The 16,076-nt window shown below is 44.7% G+C and overlaps 1 protein-coding gene and 1 long non-coding RNA gene across 2 annotated transcripts in view; one reads left to right on the forward strand and one right to left on the reverse strand.

The window, feature by feature from the left end:
- Window positions 1–16,076, forward strand: part of LOC103093681 (uncharacterized) — a 123,360-nt gene that overhangs the window by 43,502 nt on the left and 63,782 nt on the right. The window lies entirely within an intron of this gene.
- Window positions 1–16,076, reverse strand: part of COL23A1 (collagen type XXIII alpha 1 chain) — a 492,298-nt gene that overhangs the window by 25,361 nt on the left and 450,861 nt on the right. Inside the window, exons 8-16 of the mRNA XM_056811712.1 lie at window positions 13,238–13,354; window positions 12,592–12,627; window positions 11,607–11,633; window positions 6,865–6,891; window positions 5,940–5,993; window positions 4,066–4,128; window positions 3,184–3,228; window positions 2,104–2,181; window positions 3–56 (exon numbers count right to left, since the gene is read on the reverse strand). Of these exons, the coding sequence (XP_056667690.1) occupies window positions 3–56; window positions 2,104–2,181; window positions 3,184–3,228; window positions 4,066–4,128; window positions 5,940–5,993; window positions 6,865–6,891; window positions 11,607–11,633; window positions 12,592–12,627; window positions 13,238–13,354 (501 nt within the window). The remainder of the gene's footprint in view (window positions 1–2; window positions 57–2,103; window positions 2,182–3,183; window positions 3,229–4,065; window positions 4,129–5,939; window positions 5,994–6,864; window positions 6,892–11,606; window positions 11,634–12,591; window positions 12,628–13,237; window positions 13,355–16,076) is intronic.

The following is a 16,076-nucleotide window of genomic DNA, read 5'->3' on the forward strand; positions in this document are numbered from 1 at the left end:
ACCTTTGCTCCAGGGCTTCCTGCAGGACCAGGTGGGCCGGGAGGACCCGGAGGACCCTGTGTGGGGAAAAGTCAAAGTAGTGTGAATGTTGACATAGAACACCTCAGTTGCCACTCATAATGCACACGCACGCACACACGTGTACACACGCACACACACACACACTCCATATACCTCTGTTACCATTTCTGCTGAGAGCTGCTTTGAGACTATGATGGAAGGAGGGTTAGCATGACTGCCTCCACCTGAGTGACCACTAGCTGGGTGACCATGGGAAACTCATTTACACATTTCTGAGTCTGAGTTTCCTCTGTAAGAGAGGTATTGTAGCACCTGTCTTATAAGGTTATTATAAGGCAAACAATATACTGTATTTGAAACACTATATCATTGTCAACTGTAGGGGGCAGCTGGGTGGCTCAGCTCTCTCAGATTGAGAGCCAAACCCAGAGACAGGAGGTCCTGGGTTCAAATCTGGCCTCGGACACTTCCCAGCTGTGTGACCCTGGGCAAGTCACTTAACCCCCATTACCTTACCACTCTTCTGCCTTAGAACCAATACACAGTACTGATTCTAAGACGGAAGGTGAGGGTTTAAAAAAATGTCAATTGTAATTATTTGTAGATTCCTAGAGTGTCAGAATGGGCCACCCAATTCCATGCTTTCTCCATAGGCAGAAGAAGAAACTGAGGCATATAGAGAGGAAGAGAAGTGACCAGAGTCCCAGAATGAGTAAATGGTCAGGTCTCCCCCCCCCCCCCCCCCCCCGTTCTGGTAAACCACCCAACCTCATCTCTCCAACATGCCGCCATGGCAAACAGCCCCCGTCCCCATGACACACTGCACACGGGCAGACGGTGCAATTACCATTAGCTTGTACTTTCCGGCAGCCTACGTGAAATAATTGGAGATTAAACCATAGATTTGAGTAAATGTTTGCTTTCATTCTGGCTAATTGGGCTTTCTGGCTCCCTGGCACTTGGCCATTTCTACCACGTCGAGAGCCAGCACCCTTCTTGCTGCTTCTGGACCCCACAACCTGCCCCGTCCAGGCCGCTGGAGCGGCACAGTAATTTGGGCTCACCTCAAAGTCGCTGGGGTAGGAATTGGCTTGTTTATTTATTTTCCCCTTTCAAATGTAATTTTATCTTTATTTAATCCCAGCAACCAATCTATGCACACGTGTTCCACGGCTCCATGCTTTGTGCTGTCTTCCTCCCCTCTTCCCTCCCGCCTCCTGGAGCCGACAAGCAATTCCTCTGGGCTAGACGTGTGTTAGCACTTGATACCCGTTTCCATATTGTTCCTTTGGGTAATAGAGTCATCTTTTAAAGCCCAAACCCCAACTCCTATACATGGGGAAGGCAGTTAGACGAAACTTGTGCATGACTGAGATGTAGACATCCAGGCCTGGATGGACGCCCTTGAAGAGAGACTTACCTAAGGTCACGCACTTAGTAGATGGGGGGGGGGGATCTGATTCGATAATTAGCTCCCTCCCGGGTGAACTACGTTTTTTCACACTTGGGCTGTTGGGATTGTGGCATCACTAGGGATAGGGGTCTGCAGCCACTCTTCCTTCAAACTGATCCTGACTTCCTCCCAAAGAGACTCCTTTAGGGTCAGAGGCAGAGCTGACAGAATGGAGATACAGGCCAGTGGAAGGACCAGTGGTCCCTTCTCTCTCATGGGATCTCGTGCATTCAGAGCTGGAAGGGGCCTTAGGAGTCACCAGGCTATAAGAGCAGAGAACTAGACTTGAAAGGGGCCTCAGAGTCCATCCTAGCCAACCCCCTTATTTTACAGACGAGGAAAAGGCGGTCTATGCGACTCTGGACAAGCCACAAGTCACTGTTGCCTTAGTGTCCTCATCTGTAAAATGAGCTGGAGAAGGACATGGCAACCACTCTAGTGTCTTTGTCAAGAAAACTCCAAATAGCTACAAACAGTAACAGTAGGATTTGAACCCAGGTCCTCTGATACCCAATCCAATTCTTTTTCTAATGTACCCTGCGGTCTAACCAGGGACCTGGCCATAAGGTTCTGATAAAACAAACAAAAACAAACAAAAACAAATCCAAAACAAAACAAACCCAACTTACCTTCAGAGCATCCAGGATTCGGCCATCATAGTCAATCACTACTGTGTCTCCTTGCTCACCCTTCACTCCAGGTGGACCCTGAGAAAAGAGGAAAACCCGGCATTCTAGAGGCCCCTGGACCATGGCCACCCACTGGGGTTCCTTCTCAGACCTTCCTCAGTACTTCTGCTTCTTTCCAACGCATGTAAATACTGTTGTACTGGCCCTACGCTTGCCTTTGCCATGCTGAGTTTAACTTCTTTGCCACACCGGAGAAAGAAGGTGGCTCGTTTGTTTCTTAAAGGTAAATACAACAGTAGCCTATTCAATCCCCAAACTGGCTTTGTGTAGATAAGCACTTCTCAAAGCATGATCTGGGGGATCACTGGGGATCCTTGAGATCCTTTTGGAGAGATCTATGAGGTTCACAGCTATTTTCATAATAATACTAAGAAATTTTCACTTTGAATAAGGTAAATATTAATAGCTATTACCCATATACAGAAAAGCTCTCTGTCTCTGTCTGTCTGTCTGTCCGTCTGTCTGTCTGCCTGTCTGTCTGTCTGTCTCTATCCCTCCCTCTGTCTGTCTCTCTCTGTGATCTTTAATAATTTTTAAGAATATAAAGGAATCCTGAGACCATAAAGTTTGGCCTAGGCCAGTATTTCACTCTCCCAGTCCCCAGCTGGGTCCGAGAATCTCTTTGGCCATCAGCCGTTCTTAGGATCTCAATCCATGCATGAGAGCCAGGGGACTGTCAGGAACTTGCCAGGGATCAGGCCTGAGCTAATTTGCTGGCCACTATCACACTGTGTAACCTCCCTTCCTAGCATCTGGATCAGGGAGAAGACCATGTTGCCCTTATTGGAGGCTGGAGTTTACTGTTGGAAAGGAGTCCCATTCTCCTTTCCATCTCCCCCAAAGGATTGCTCAGCAGGGCTGGATGCACGGTGGTCCACTTCTCATAAGATCCTCCAGTCATTTGTAGAGCCCCATCTCGACAACCAGGCATGCCTAACTCAAAGAGGCCTAACCCTGCAGGCTCATGGGCCGAAGCAAAAGTGGTCAGGGCTTGGGGGTCACTATAACGTATCTGCATACCCTGGGTCCAAGGAAGCCATCAGATCCTCTCTCACCAGGCTCTCCCTAGAGAAATAGAAATTCTGATGTTTAGGTCTTCTTGGCTGCAAACCAAGCCTCCTCCATCATCCCCATCTCCTCTCCATGAGAATCATGGAATGCTTTCACCTTATCAGGCATTTACTCCATTTCCCAGATATCAGCTCCAAACCAAGCTACCCTTCTCACACCACCCCTACCCTATGTTTCCAGCTCCCCTTTATGTATTGTCTTCCCCCATTAGAATGTAAACTCCTTGGAGTCTTGCATTTGTAATCCCCGTGCTTAGAGCAGAGCCTAGCACTTGCAAACCATTTTTACAAAATCCTTACCTCCCATCTTAGAATCAGTACTATGCATTGATTCCAAGGTAGAAGAGCAGTAAGAGTTCAGCAATGGGGGTGTCTTGCCCAGGGTCACACAGCTAGGAAGTGTCTGAGGTCATGTTTGAACCCAGGACCTCCCATCTCTAGGTTTGTCTCTCAATCCACTAAGTCACCTAGCTGCCCTAATAAACACTTAATAAAGACTCCTCCTTTACTTCTTTCCTTCCTTGCTCCCTCTCATATTCTTTCCTTCCATCTATTTATTTCTAATTACACCATATGATCCCCATTCCCTCACCCTTCCTTCTCTTTCTTTTCCCTCTTTTCTCCCTCCTCCTCTTCTCCTTCCCACTCTTTATTCCTTTCCTTTCTATACATCTCTTTCCCTCAGAATCCCTCTTCCTTGCCTCCCCCTTCCCTCAGTCCCTAGATACATATAAGGAGAGCAGAAGTTATTCTGAGCCTTCTATTGGCTTGGAAAATGGCATTTGCCCAACTGGGAAGGTCACATACATGGCACTTATGGACCAAAAATTACCTTGGCTCCTGGTGGTCCATCAGTTCCATTCTTTCCTTGAGGCCCAGGGCTCCCTTCTTCTCCCTGGAAAATAGAGGATACAGAATGACCCTGGTTTTCAGGATAATTACCGTTCCAGGATCCCATGAGGCCCAAAGAGATTAAGTGATTTGCCTAAGGTGACCTAGGTAGTATGTCGTAGAGCCAGGCTTAAAACTACCAGAGTTTGTCTCAATCCCTCTTTCCCTGCCACGGCAGACTGTGCTAAACCAGAGCTCTAAAATCAATGCTGTTAGGCCTCAACATGCCCCATCAGCATTTTAAAAAATTAGTTTTCATCAGCATTTATTAAATACTTGCTGAATAGTTGGAATGGATGACTCAGCCACAAGCCAACAACCATGTTAGCTCACAGCCACTAGCCAGGGCAGGAGAGAAGGTGTTTCCCATCCTCTGAACTTCTCCCTGAGTATATAATGGCAAGAAGCCCATCTGGATGTAGCAATCTCTATTGAAACCCTACTTTGCAGTCAGTGTGGAGCAGAGGGGAACCTGGACCAGGGCAGGAGCTCTCCAAGGTCCTACCACTCTCAAAGGAGTTTCAGGTAAGGGCCAAGTGAAGGACTCTGTGTATTGCCTTAGGAATATCCTGGAGCAGATTCTACAAATTCACCACCTGGTTGGCTGCAGGGAGATGAATTTTTTAGTTACAGGGACCCAGAAAGACCACAGGGACTAGCCTTCACATGTTATCTCATTTGATTCTCAAAATAATCTCGTGAGAGAGATGCTGTTTCTTCTTTTTTACAGATGAGGAAACTGAGGCTGAAGTTAAACAACTTGTCTCGTGTTATATAAGTAAGTGCTTGAGGCAGGAGATGAACTTGGGTCTTCCTTACTCCAAGTCCAACACTCTTACTACCATGCCACAGCTCTCCTTTTTGATAGATTTTAAGGTCTAAAATCACAGAAACAGAGCCAGAAGAGATCTAAAATATCATCTAGTCCAACCCTCTTATCTTATAAATGAGAAAACTGGGACCTAGAATGGGGACATGACTTGCTTAAGGTCACTCAGTGACTGAGGCTAAGGAAGCAGTTAACCAGGCCTTGGACCCCAAACTGCTGCTCTCTCTATTGTTTACCAAGGGGCCACTGAACTACCCAAATGAGCGTGTAAGCTGTGAGGAGGCAAGCTGAGGCAGGAGTGCCACAGTCTGTCCCTGTTGTTCAGGTACAGTCAGATGATACTGGGTGATCGTCCTTGAGGGATGTTAGCGAGGGGATTCTTTCTTTGGAATAGGCTAGACTTGATGTGCAAGGTCCCTTCCAACTCTGAAGATACTGTAATTCTTGCCCTCTAAGCATGGTCATTCTTTAATTCTTTCCATTTGTTCAACTATTTATTCATTCATTGATCAGACATTTATAAATATCATTTATGAATGCCTCAACTATGTACAAGGCAGCATGTTTAGCTGGAGGGCTGTAACAGATGAAATGGAAAAACAAAATGGATCTGCAAAAAAGCAAGCAACTTGGGACTTTGGGAAGCCATCAATCAACTAATATGGGCTACAGTTCCAGTGGAATCTGGAGGAGAGTAGTTAAAAAAGGTCCAGCTGCTTGAACCCTCACTTCTTCCTTTCTGACTGTTGGGCAGAAGCTGGAAGCCAGACTTGCTCTTGGTCAATGATCATTTTATCTTTTGAAGAATGGCAACATGACTATTATTGGTCCACACTCAGTCCCACATAGCCCATGCAGGGAAAGGATAGAAAAAAAGGGAAATCCCTCAGTAGTTTAGCTGGGAAAGATTCTTCTCAGATTACCAGGAGCTTGGATAGAATATGTACAGAAAGAGGGAGATATTTCAGGGAGAAGAGGAGTTGTACCTTTGGCCCAATGGATCCCTGTAGTCCTTGTTGTCCTGGCAATCCGTCATCCCCCTGAGGAAGCATGAACGGCAGTCTACAAACTGGGACAGAAGCAGGACCCCCCCCCCCCACCCCCGGGGCCATCTATGACACTTCTGTTTCCCAGGTGAGCCCTTTAGAGCAGTTTCCCTGGTTTGCCTTAAGTCAAAGCTTTGAACTAAAAGGATCCCTCAGAGACTTTCCTCTGAGCCCTGGGTTTGCTCATTCTAAGTAGAGGAAGAGGTCATTCTACGAGTAATCCTCAAACTTTGAATTATTGATGATTTTGATAGTGTGCTACTACTACTACTACTAAAAATAATAATAAATAATAAATAAAAATAATAAGCTTGAGCTTCCCAACAAATGACTGAAGTCAGCAGCACCTACTTCGTCATTAATCCCATTATTATTTATGGGTATTATTATTCCCATTTTGTAGATCAGGAAATCAAGAACCAGAGAGGTCATAAGGTTAGGGATTGAGTAACAGGCCCTATTCTTTAAATCAACTCTCTTTTTCTATTCCCTCATCCTGCTTGTCCTATTAATCTGGACTGAAACCTCAAGATTTTAGCTCTGCTCACATGCAAGAAAGTCTAGTCTGATAAAGAACAGGAAGTCTTTGAATCCTTCTTTCTCTGCCTCCTCTCCCCCAGACAGTGGCTTCCTTCTTAGAGTTTATTTAGAAGGGAGGGGACCTAGAGGGGTCCTTTTGGTCTAATTTGATTCTCCTGAGAGGGATTCCATGTGTTCTCATTTCCCCCTTCACCCTCACCGCATATAGAGCCCATACAGTGGCATATTGAGCATACAGTATTTCCACCCCAAACCCAAATCTTCATCAGCTCCTAGGAAGGAAGCAGACTTGACACTCATGCTCTAGGATGAGTCCTCGGTTTACCTTTCTTCCCGGCATGCCAGGTTCACCCTTAAAAAGAGACAAGAGAAGGGAACAATTAGAGATCAAAGCAGAATCAGAATATTTTTATACAATAAAAATATCTCAAATTCTGGTCCCACTGCCATTTCTTCTTCTTCTCACATACCCAATATTTCAGCCCAACTGTACTACCAGCTGCCTCTCAAACATGAGAACTTTCTTGACTCCCCATCTTCATTCCCCACACTCATGACAACAGTCCAAAGTCCAGTTTAGACTTTTAAAGTCATAGAAATGAGTATCTTTCCCTTGTGGGACAAAATTACTTAATTAACAAATTAATTAGTTTATTTACTCATTCATTAAACATGTACTGAGCACCCATAATGTACAAGGTCCCTGTGCTGAACATTGAGGTGGCAACAAAGAGGAAATCTTCTTTGGTCCCTGCCCCAAGATGCCTACAATCTAGGAGCAGCTGGGTAGTTCAGTGAATTGAGAGCCAGACCTAGAGATGGGAGGTTCTAGGTTCAAATCTGGCCTCAGACACTTCCTAGCTATGTGACCCTGGGCAAGTCACTTAACCCCCACTGCCTAGCTCTTACCACTCTTCTGCCTTGGAACCAATACATGGTATTGATTCTTTGGTGGTAAGGGTTTTAAAAAAAGATTTCTGCAATCTAATTTGAGAGATAAAACATGGATGCTAGAATAAAATAATAAAAAATTTAAAATGAGCATAACAAATATGTAAAAGATAGATGAACAAAGCACCATGACTATTCAGAGAAAGAGAGGGAAGGAGAGAGAGCCTACACACAAAACTTCCCTCCCAACATGTCTGCTCTGTTTAAATCTAATCAAAAAGGTTTTAAATTGGAAAGGGAGTGAGAGGGTAAAACCTGACTATATCTTCTAGATGCCATGAGGCAGGAATTCTTATGCTTTTTTTTCATATCATAGACTCCTTTCAGAAGTCTAGTGAAAATTATAGATCCCTTTCCACGATAATGTTTTTAAATGCATAAAATAAAATACATAGGATTACAAAGGAAACCAATCATGTCAAAACATAGCTATCAAAATATTAAAAAGTCATGGCTCCCAGGTTAAGAACTTCTACGGAGAGCAGCAAGTTTCACATAGGAAGAAATATGGTGATAGAAATGCCCAGAAATTCACAGGAGATAAAATCTAAGAAAAGATCCCATCTGCTCAATTGTTCTTATGCAAATTCACAAAATATGGGCAACAAGAAAGGCGAACTAGGGATTCTAACTCAAGGAGCAAATTTGGCCTCAAAGATATCACTGAGACAGTGGAATAGGTTCTGTCATTAGAATATATAGTACTGCAAATATAATTTATTTCAAAGAAACAGAAGAGATTTGCTCATGTGAGGAAATCCAGGATCCAGAGTGGGGGAAACACAGTGGATAATTCTTGGGAGCAGATGAACAGAGAGAAAAATAAATGTTGCCAAAATGTACCATGTGAGTCAGAGACCCAGACATGGAGTCCAGGAATCAGGTGACAAGCCTGATTCAAGGCAGGGTAAGGTAGCAAAGGCAGATAACAATTTTCTGGACATGTGTTGGAGCTTTCTTTTTGCCCAAAACGGAGGGGTTGATAAATTCTTGACTTGCCTTGTTGTTAATTTCATACTTCAAAAGGTGGAGGAATTGACAAAGGAAAATTCTATTCTGGATTTGATTCTTACCATTGGAAAAAAAATTCTTACCATTAAAGGAGAAATGGTGCAAACTGTGGGAAGAAGGGACTCCTTGCTGCATCATAGAATTTGTGACAGAGAAAGGAAGGAAGTCTGGGAATTGTCTGACATTCAGATTAGATTTGGGAGAATAGATTTCAAAGACTGTTGTGGGTTTTTTTTTTTTTTTGAATAGGCAGGCTCTCAGCGCCTAAAATTCTAGTGGGAATTAGCAAGAGAACTTGTCTCAGGAAGGGCAAACTTTGGCTTAAAAAATTAATATGTACAAGGCAGTGGTAGTGGGGTATATCTAGACTGGATTTTGTGTGAAAAAGATTGGAGAGGGGTAGTAGCTAAGGTAACTCAGTGGATAGAGCACCAGGCCTGGAGTTGGGAGGAGCTGGGTGCAAATTTGATCTCAGATGCTTCCTACCTATGTGATCTTGGCAAGTTACTTAACCCTGTTTATCTCAGTTTCCTCATCTATTAAATGAACTAGAGAAGAGAATGGCACACCACTCTAGTATCTCTGCCACGAAAACCCTAACAGGGATCATGAAGAGTCAGACATGACTGACTGAAAATGACTGAACAACAAGGGTCCAGAAGAGGGTTAGCACAGAGCAGAAAAGAGTTAGGGTGTCACTGAATCATTAAAATTTTTTTATTTATTTAATGAATTAATTCAGAATATTTTTCCATGGTTACATGATTCATGTTCTTTCCCTTTCCTACTCCCAACTCCCTCCCATAGCCAACACGCAATTCCACTGGGTTTTACATGTGTCATTGATCAAGATTCATTTCCATGTTATTGATAATTGCATTAGGGTGATTGTTTAGAGTCTACATCCCCAATCATATCCCCACCAACCCATATAATCAAGCAGTTGTTTTTCTTCTGTGTTTCTACTCCCACAGTTCTTCCTCTGGATGTGGATGTTCTTTCTCCTAAAGCCCTCAGAATTGTCCTGGGTCATTGCATTGCTGCTAGTATTGGAGTCCATTACATTCAATTGTGCCACAGTGTATCAGTCTCTGTATATAATGTTCTCCTGGTTCTGCTCCTCTCACTCTGCATCAATTCCTGGAGGTCATTCCAGTCCCCATGGAATTCCTCCAGTTTATTATTCCTTTGAGCACAATAGTTGAATCATTGCCTTCATGAATCTGAGAGGCTTTCAAATGGAAGGATTAGGTCTTTTCTGTATGGCTCCTGAGGGGCAGAACTGGAAGCTATGGGTAGGAATTGCACAAAGGCAGTTTCTGGTTTGATATCAGGAAAAACTTTCTAACAATCTGAACTTTCCACAAGTAGAATGGTCTTCCTTGGGATTTCCTGGGCTTCCCCTTTACCAGAGAGTTTAGATTACAAGACCAGAGCTAGCGTGGATCTTTCTCCCTTTCAGTCTATATTAGGCTGTGTAGTAACCACAATAACAATGTTATTCTTCTTAGCATTTATATAGTGCTTTAAGATTTTTAAAGCACTTTGAAAATATTATCTCATTTTTTCCCCTCACTACAACCTTGGGGAAGTAAGTGTTGTTATGATCCTCATTTTACAGATGTGGAAACTGAGTTATAGAGTAGTTAAATGTCATACAACTAGTATCTAAGGCCAAATTTGAATTCCTTTGTTTGTGACCCCCCCCCCCCCATCCACTGCTCTAATCACCTTGCTGTTTCTACAGAGTATGTTATTTAGTAAATGTTTGTTGAATGAATGATGTCATTTTGTCCCAAGGGGAAAGAATTCTCATTCCCACAGTTGACCATGGCTTATCCAACTAAATTGAAATGAACTGCATTGAAGCAAATTGACTTAGGAAGGAAATAGCCATTTTTACCAGAGGTTAGTATTTCAAGCTCTGTAAATCCTAAAATGTCAACCCAGAGGGTTGAGCAGTTTAGAGCTTTTTTTTTCTCTCATGAATCCTTTGTTAATCTAGTAAGTCTGTGGACTCTTTTTTTAGAATAATATTTAAAAAAAATTATTAATAGAAAGAAATGCTCAATTTCTATTAAGGGTTAGTAATAACAGCAATATTTTTCCACAGTCAAGTCCATAGATACCCTGGAATCTAGCTATGAACACATTGGTGGTCAATGGATTATAGGTTACAAACTCCTTTTTTAGAAGGAAGCCTGCCTTTGGCTTGCTACAGCAAGACTGACTAGTGGGGCTATACTATTATTGGGTTTGTACCCCAAAGAGGTAAGAAGGTTGCACAAAAATATTCATAGCTGAGCTCTTTGTGGTGGCAAAAAATTGGAAAATGAGGGGATGCCCATCAATTGGGGAATGGCTGAACAAATTGTGGTATATGTTGGTGATGGAATACTATTGTGCTCAAAGGAATAATAAAGTGGATGAATTCCATGGAGACTGGAACAACCTCCAGGAAGTGATGCAGAGTGAAAGGAGCAGAACCAGGAGAACATTGTACACAGAGACTAATACACTGTGGTATAATCGAACATAATGGACTTCTCCATTAGTGGCAATGCAATGATCCAGGATAATCCTGAAGGACTTATGAGAAAGAATGATATCTGCATTAAGAGAAAGAACTGTGGGAGTAGAAATGCAGAAGAAAAACATATGGTTTATCATGTGGTTCAATGGATATGTGATTGGGGGTTTCAGTTTTAAAAGATCACTCTTATAATATGAATAATATGAAAATAGGTTTTGAGCAATAATAAATGTATAACACAGTGGAATTACTTGTCAGCTTTGGGAGAGGGGAAGGAAAAGGGTAGGGAGAGAACATTAATAATGCAACCATGAGAAAATATTCTAAATCAATCAATTAAAAAAAATAAAACCCTTACCTTCCATCTTGGAATCAATACTGTATATTAGTTCCCAGGCAGAAGAGCTATAAGGGCTAGGCAATGGGGGTCAAGTGACTTGCCCAGGGTCACACAGCTGGGAAGTATCTGAGGCCAGACTTGAACCTAGGACCTCCCGTCTCTAGGCCTGGAATCAATCAATTTTTAAAAAATAAAAAAAAAAAGACTGACTAGTGGGTGATTCCACTCTTACCTTGAGTCCTGGAGGTCCTTTTGGGCCCTGCCATAGAAGAAAAGCAATTGGGGTCAGGCTAATCCCCACTAGGAAGACATTTTAGGGGGCAGGAGAAAGGGGGTGTATCCCAATAGGCCTCTCAGTGCTGTGGTGGGCAAGAGGAGCACATGGGCATTACCAGAGACCCAGGCAGCAGGAGGGAAAGTGGAGCTCAGGGGGGTCGGACTGGGCACTGCCAGTATTTCTCAGCTAGTGTCTAGTCCTGGGGTGGGGCTGGGGGAAGGAATGTTTTGACCATGGGAAACATAAGTAAAGATGAAAAGATTGGCATCCTGAGGCTGTTGTGAGGTCAGAGGTAGGCTCTGTGTGGTCCTAGGGAGCCAGAGCATGTCTGATGCTGACCACAGCATGTGGGGAGTGGGGAGCTAGGGAGCAGGGCCCACTTGGGAGAATGTTCTTTATAGTGGCAAGTAGGGATGCCCTTTGATGCACAGCACCAACACCAGAGTCCTGCCCCAGAGGGAGAGGGGTGGGGAGGGGAAGGATGTTTCAGAGAGATAGCCCGGGGTTGGCTGGTACATGTGCCAGGAGAGTCTGAGGCCCATTTCTATGGATCCAGTCATACTTCTATACATCCACTCCTCCTCACACACACTGCTATCCCCCTATGACAGCGTACGAGCACACACCTACCTAGCACCCTAGGGCGACAGGGAACATCCATTCTCACTGGTGTCCCCCAAACAGCACAGCCACACCTTGCCAGTCTGACACCCACAAATACACACACGCTCTCCATATGGACACAGCATACACGCACACAAGTACTCCCTATGTGCCCTCTTGCTCCCCTCCTCTCTGGGACGCCTGGGTTCCCAGACCCCTGAATTCCATCTAGGCAGCACCCGCCCTCTCTTGCTTTTGGCTCCGAGTCACATCACATGGGCAAAGCTACGGGGGCCGTGGCTAGTGCCCCCCAAAGCATCTGCTTCTGGGTACTGACCATCCCTCCTTCTGGTCCAGGCTCTCCTTTTAGACCCTGAGGAGACACAAGGTTTACACAACATGTTAATCTACCCATGCTGCTGCACCACTGGCACTGTCCCCATGGGGCAGATTCCCCTAATTCAGGATAGAAGTCATCAAGCAGGTCTCTCCAGGCTCTCCACCCCCAACTTCTTGTAGTCAATGAGGCAGACCTTTGGGGAGGCCCTGCTGAACTTGCTGCAGAGTTGGGGGGTGCCAGAAGGACTTTCTGAGGCTGGAAAAGGCAAGTGGCCACCGTTAGGGCTAGGGGTGTTCTAGCAAAAATGGTCCCCAGGTCAATTCATACCATTGTGGGAAGAACTCATCTGGGATGCAGCCACAAAGGCTAGCTCTCTCGGGCACCTTCCTACTGAAGCCTTGCCAGTCTAGGTTCAGTTATTTCTATATTATGAAGGGCTGTTTAATGTAAATGCAGGTTCTGGGATTGGGAGTGAGAGGAAATCCCATTTGGGATTAGGTATTGGGTTGAAGATTAGGGTTAAAGTTTTGGATAAATTTCAGGTAAGAGAACAGTTTGGGTTTAGGGACTACATGTAGGTTAGAATGAGGTTAGAATAGAAATTAGGAATTAGATTCTAATTAGGTTTCAGTTTTTCTCTTACGTCCATGCCTTGAAGTCCCCGAGGACCATCTTTTCCTGTATCTCCAGGGGGTCCTCTGGCTCCAGGAGGACCTGGGGGCCCAGGTGGACCAGTGGCTCCATCTTGACCTCGATCTCCCTGAAAGACATTAATGTGTCTCATTACAATCATATGTAGAGGTGTCACAAAGAAGGCAGAATTGAGTCCACATCAGGTTGGATGGGAATGTGGGCACTCAACCATCTATCATCTGTTTGGGGTATCCACCCAGGTTTCCTCTGCTAGATGGGGCACAGGAGTGCCCTGAGCTTGATCTAGGGTTGTGGTGGTGAACCTATGGCACACGTTGCCAGAAGGAGCACTCAGAGTCCTCTTTGTGGGTATACCTGCCAGCACAGAATTAGCCAGAGTTTTTTACTAGAAAGCCAGAGGAATGTGGGACTGGGCTGCTTCCCTCCCTCTCACCTGAGGACATTTTTCATATCATCTGCCCCTCTAAAAGGTTTGCCATCACTGACCTAGGTGAAGGAGAGCAGGCATCCTTCCACAGGAAGTAGGTTTTTTGGTATGGAAACATAATGAGTAAGTGATAAAGATAATTTTCTGAGCCTTATCCTCCTGAAAGAAGGGATATGGGGGAAGAAGAGACAAAAGGCCCTTTCCCCTGCAACTTCCCTGTTGAAATAAAGCCACTAACATCACAGCACAATTTCCTGAGCCCTGGGCCTGGAGATCCTGTGCCTAGTGCCATTGAGGTGATGGGGCAAAAGGACAGGGTGCATACAAAGGAAAGAGTAGGAAGCAAAAATCAGGCTGAGAGGAGAGTGTTCTAAGAGTACTGCCAGGTTTAGTGGAGGAATAAAAGGACTTTGGGGAACCAAGGAGATGCTTGCTGTATAAATGTGCTTAAAACTGAGTAATTCTCAGTGTGTTCCCCAATGTTTGGCCCTCACCTTTGGGGCTACTTGGAAAATCCCACCATTTTTTCCAGGTGGTGTGAGGACAGGAAAGATTCCTTATCATGCAGCAGGCAAAACACAAGAGCCAATGTGGCAGCCAAACTTCAATTAACCAGAACCTGACTGAGTATGGTTCTCAGTTTCTTGGGTGATTCCTTCTCTTTTTCTCTCCTCCTTTGACCTATCCCCACCCTCACCCTCAACCCAACCGCTGTGAGTTTAGGAGGAAGAGGGAAACTAAGAAAGGACACTGAGGTGAGGGACTTTTATCTTCTAGAATCACAGGAATGAGAGTGGCAAAGGAGCGTAAAGAGTCTCTAGCCTTATATCTTTATTTTGCAAATGGAAAAATAGTTCCAGACTGGGGAAATCACTTGCCTGGGGTCACAGGATTAAACGGCAAAGCCAGGTCTCAAATGCATGGCTCTGTCTGCCTGTCAGGTAGTCTTTCCCTTACCCTGTGATTTCTAGGCCTCTAGTTTAGACATACGTGGAACTATGGACACAAAGAGAGCTTAGAGCTTATCCGTTCCCGCCCCTTCGTCTTACAAAAGATGACACTGATGTAGAAGAGACACGGCTAAAAGCTATTCTTGGATCCTACATGTTCCTTCCAATCTCCCGTCCCCCAAGAGCATAGGATTCTGGGTTGGAGGAGTTGGGCTTCAAAGAGATGCGCTGTTTATTTGTGACATCAGGCAAGCCCCTTCTCTGGGCTTGTGTCCTCATCTCTGAAACGAGCCCAGGGGATTGACTTTTATATTCCCTTCCAGCTCCAGGGTCAATGACGTATAGCCTGGCTCTGTTGGACCACATATCAGAGTCCCGGGCTTGGGAATCGGAAGCATCTCTGGGGTTCATGTCCCCCCTTTCCCATTACTGATGACGGATGACCCTGACTAAACCTCGTCCCTCCTGCAAGCCCCAGTGTCCCTCTATAAAGCATGTACTACCTATCTCACACGGTTGTTGGGAGGACAGTGCTGAACAAACTAAAAGTTCTATGATGATATGAATGAGATTCCTCCCCCCAGCCCAGATTCTTGAACACAGGGACCAAAATGCTTGTGGAATTCAACTGAATGGGATAGTAAAAGAGCTTGGCTCTCAGAAAAAGATTACATCACACGGCTCAGGTTTTATTCCTCTTGAGAGGCAGAATGGTATAGTAAAGGGCCAGCCTTGAATCCAGGAAGACCTGGGTTCAAATCATGCTTTTGACATATATTATTATGTAACCTTAGATAAGTCACTTACCTTCTCAGACTATAAGTTGCAGAGAAGGTTCTGACCTGCATGGAGGAGGCTTCCTCACCAAGAAAATCCTTAGATGAATGAAATCTCTAATGTTCTTATCAAGAGAAAGGGGGTCCCATTTTTCCCTGGGCCACCCAGAGTACCCCACCTCCCAGCTCTCTGGTTAACGGAGGTTTGGCTGAGTCAGGAGATTCAAATAAAGACAGGAAGAGCAAACGGGAGGCAGCAGACTGTCCACACTCACTCCACGGCTACCTTGAGGACACGGCGATTAAACATGTGCTGCTCTCTAGAGAGGAATCCATGACCGAGGTGGGGAAAGACCATCTGGCCAGACAGACAGGAGGACAGTCGGAAGGATGAAGGAGTCAGGAGTACAGGAGAGCAATGTATAAAACCACACAGTTGTTTCCCGGATCACAGAGCAGGAAGTGCAGAGAAACAGAGAAGAATCCAAGAACAGCAGTTACAGACATGTAGCTCAAAGACTTCGATTTAAGGGCAAGCAGTGAAGCTGGAATAGGCTTCTCTGGAAGATATCTTTGGTCTAGTATAACACAGGAAGGGGATTTCTCATCTCCCAAGGCCTGGAAGGGTCTTCTATTTGGAAGATCAATTCTTTGACTCCACCAGAGAGCAAATAA

Source organism: Monodelphis domestica, chromosome 1 (assembly GCF_027887165.1).
Source record: "Monodelphis domestica isolate mMonDom1 chromosome 1, mMonDom1.pri, whole genome shotgun sequence".
Lineage (NCBI taxonomy): Eukaryota > Metazoa > Chordata > Mammalia > Didelphimorphia > Didelphidae > Monodelphis > Monodelphis domestica.